At 43.0% G+C, this 3202-nt stretch overlaps 1 protein-coding gene across 1 annotated transcript; it reads right to left on the bottom strand.

Moving 5' to 3' along the window:
• Positions 1-2035: 2035 nt before the first annotated feature.
• LOC102430596 (olfactory receptor 10G3) lies at positions 2036-2965 on the bottom strand. Its single transcript, XM_014454759.1, has one exon. It carries the CDS (start codon positions 2963-2965, stop codon positions 2036-2038), a length of 930 nt encoding a protein of 309 aa, XP_014310245.1.
• Between the last annotated feature and the right edge of the window lie 237 nt (positions 2966-3202).

Raw genomic sequence — 3202 nt, 5'->3', positions numbered from 1 at the left:
GATCGCCCTGCTGGTTGCCCCACAGATCAGCCCTGATTGCCAGCCAGGCCTAGGGAACCCACCCATGCATGAATTTCGTGCACCGGGACTCTAGTTGTAAATAATACTGCTATGAACATAGGGGTGCATATATTCTTTCAAATTAGTGTTTCAGGTTTCTTTGGATATATTCCCAGAAATGGAATTGCTGAGTTATAAGGCAGTTCCACTTTTAATTTTCTGGGTTTGAATATGTTCTTACATTAACACAGAATATGTGCTTCTGATGTGGGTTCTCCCAAAGGATCAGTCTGGCTTCTCTGAGGGCCACAAACTTCACGTTGACAGACCCAAAGCAAAGGTCTCTGGCAAGTACAAATATTATTGTGACGTGATAATGAAGGTTGAGGGCTGGCTACCTAGAAGAGCTGCAAGAGAGCAAATGTGTCCCCTGACACAGGTGGCCGGTGTTGAGTCCAACTGTGAGGTATGTGTGGAAGCCTGACTTTTACAGTTGTCAACTCATCATCTTCAAAGTCACTCAATGTAATCTCTACCCAGAGGTCTTGCCACACGCACACTGTTACTACCATGGCATTAGCTCCTGGAGGAACGTGAGGGTGGTCTGTGTGGGGAAATAGTCTCCACAATTTGCTTGGAGGAATAGTCTCCGCATCACCTCATCAAGGGTGACTGTGGTTCTGTTCCACCCCACCTCACCCCATTCCCACTCTGAGGTCCTGCTCTGTCCCATACAATGAAGTGCTTTATGTCCACTACAATGAAGCCCCTAAATATGTTCTGAGTAATGGTAGAGGCAGAGGGGAGATAAGCTTTCATCAGCTCCCTTTGGGATCTTTTAGTGCTTGCCTTGTCTAATTGCCTTGTCTTGCCTGGAATAAAGATATAAATGAACAAAACAAAAATAAAAATGTTACAAGAAAATTGAGGATACTAGAAAATCTTGGTGTGGGGAGTGAGCTTCTTAAGCAAGCCAAGAGCCCAGGATCCATAAAAAAAAAAGATTAGTGCACAAAAATAATTTTTTTAAATAAAAAGACAGAATAAACAGAAGTAAATGATACAGTTGGAAGAAAATATTTGTATTCATATAATCAACGGATGATTTTTTATAATATACAAAAATCTTTTACGAATTGATAGGGAAAAATCAACAACTCAATAAAAAACAGACAACTGTTATAAACAGATAGATGATAGAAGAGGAATTCTGAATGATAAATAAATAAATCTAATAAAAGTTCCCAATTTCTCTGCTCTGGCCAGTGTTGTGGGCTTGATCCTTAATATGGGGCATGCAAGAGACAGCTGATCAATGATTCTCTCTTATCATTGATGTTTCTCTCTCTCTCTCTCTCTCTCTCTCTCTCTCCATATCAATAAAAATATATTTTAAAAAAACTTGAAAAAAAATAGGAAGCATAGGTTATTCTATGAGCTCTTGACCAATGTGAGCTCTTGACCAATGTCAGCCTAGAGACTAAAAAGCCCATTAGATTTCTTTGTTGTGCCAATTCTCTGGATGTATAAGTGTGCCAGATTTTGCTATTTTCTGAGTGGCTTTAATCTCACTCTCTATTTTTGGAGCAGCTGAGGTTTTTTAACTGTAAGGGATGCTAGAAAGTAGTATTTTATTTTATTTTTTTAAAAAAATATATTTTATAGATTTTTTACAGAGAGGAAAGGAGAGGGATAGAGAGTTAGAAACATCGATGAGAGAGAAACTTGGATCAGCTGCCTCCTGCACACTCCCTACTGGGGATGTGCCCGCAACCAAGGTACATGCCCTTGACCAGAATCGAACCTGGGACCCTTGAGTCCACAGGCCGACATTCTATCCACTGAGCCAAACCGGTTAGGCCTAGAAAGTAGTATTTTACCTTAAACTGTGTTTGATATTGATGTATTATATTATATGGCTACATAAAAGAGAAAAAGCAAGAAGAAGAAGCAAAACTCACTGATATCTAAACATTAGAAAAAATTGTAAATGCGAAAGTTTCCCAGTGGGGGACAGAAACTTTCAAACCTGACTCTAAGCTCTACAGCCTCCTATCATTCTCTTCAAGGCCAGCTTCACCTCTTGGTTCCGCAGAGTATAGATGATGGGGTTGACAAAAGGAGTGATGGCTGTGGGGAATAGGGCAGCTGCCCCATCCAGGGGGCTGTTGGCTTCAGGCCTCAGATAGATGAAGGCACAAGGCACATAGTACACGGTTACCACAGTTACATGGGCTCCACAGGTTGAAAAGGCCCGGCGCCGCCCATCAGCTGTATGGATTCTCAGGATGGCCTGAATGATCCGTATGTAGGAGAGGAGAATCAGGGAGAAGCAACTGGCAACCACCACCCCAATGTCCACAAGGGTCACCAGCTTGTTGACTGTTGTATCAGCACAGGCCAGCCTCAAAACTGCAGGGATGTCACAGAAGAAGTACTCTACCTGGTTAGGCCCACAGTAAGGCAGACGGAAGGTTAGGATGGCCTGGAGAGCCCCATGGATGGATCCTGCCACCCAAGCTCCAGCCACAAGTAATGTACTCAGCTTAGCATTCATGAGCACAGGGTAGTGCAGGGGCCGGCAGATTGCCAGGTACCTGTCGTAGGCCATCAGGGTGTAGAGGAAGCACTGGGTGCTGCCCAGGAAGTGATAGAAATAGAGTTGAGTGACACAGCCACCAAATGAGATGGGTGTGATGACTAAAGTGAAGTTCATCATGAAGCGAGGAACAATGATGGTGGAGATGGCCATGTCAATGACGGAAAGAACACCAAGAAAGATGTACATGGGATGGGCATGGAGTTGCACATCTACCCAAACAGTGATTAGAATAAGCAGGTTCCCCAGCTGAGTCAGGATGTAGATCAGCAAAAAGAACACAAAAAGAAACGTCCTTAGCCTGAGTGGATAGGGAATTCCTGTCAGGATGAACTCAGTCAACAATGTGCTGTTGACACTTTCCATCTTCTGGAGAATTCTTACCTACAGAATGGACAAAACAGGAGTTAGCATGTGGGTAAGAGGAAAGTGAGGAGGAACTAGAGAAAGAGATTGTAAAAATTGGGACAGTGGCAGAGAAGTTTCTCTCTTATGTGGAGAGATGACACGTAGGGAAAAGTGTGTTCTGTGACAGGGGTTGGCCTGTTTTGTAAGTAAAGTTTTATTGGAACACAGCCATGCTCATTTACATATGTATTGTCT

This window comes from Myotis lucifugus, unplaced genomic scaffold (genome assembly GCF_000147115.1).
Source record: "Myotis lucifugus unplaced genomic scaffold, Myoluc2.0 scaffold_38, whole genome shotgun sequence".
NCBI classification, from domain to species: Eukaryota; Metazoa; Chordata; class Mammalia; order Chiroptera; family Vespertilionidae; genus Myotis; species Myotis lucifugus.
This window is presented reverse-complemented; position numbering and strand designations above follow the sequence as displayed.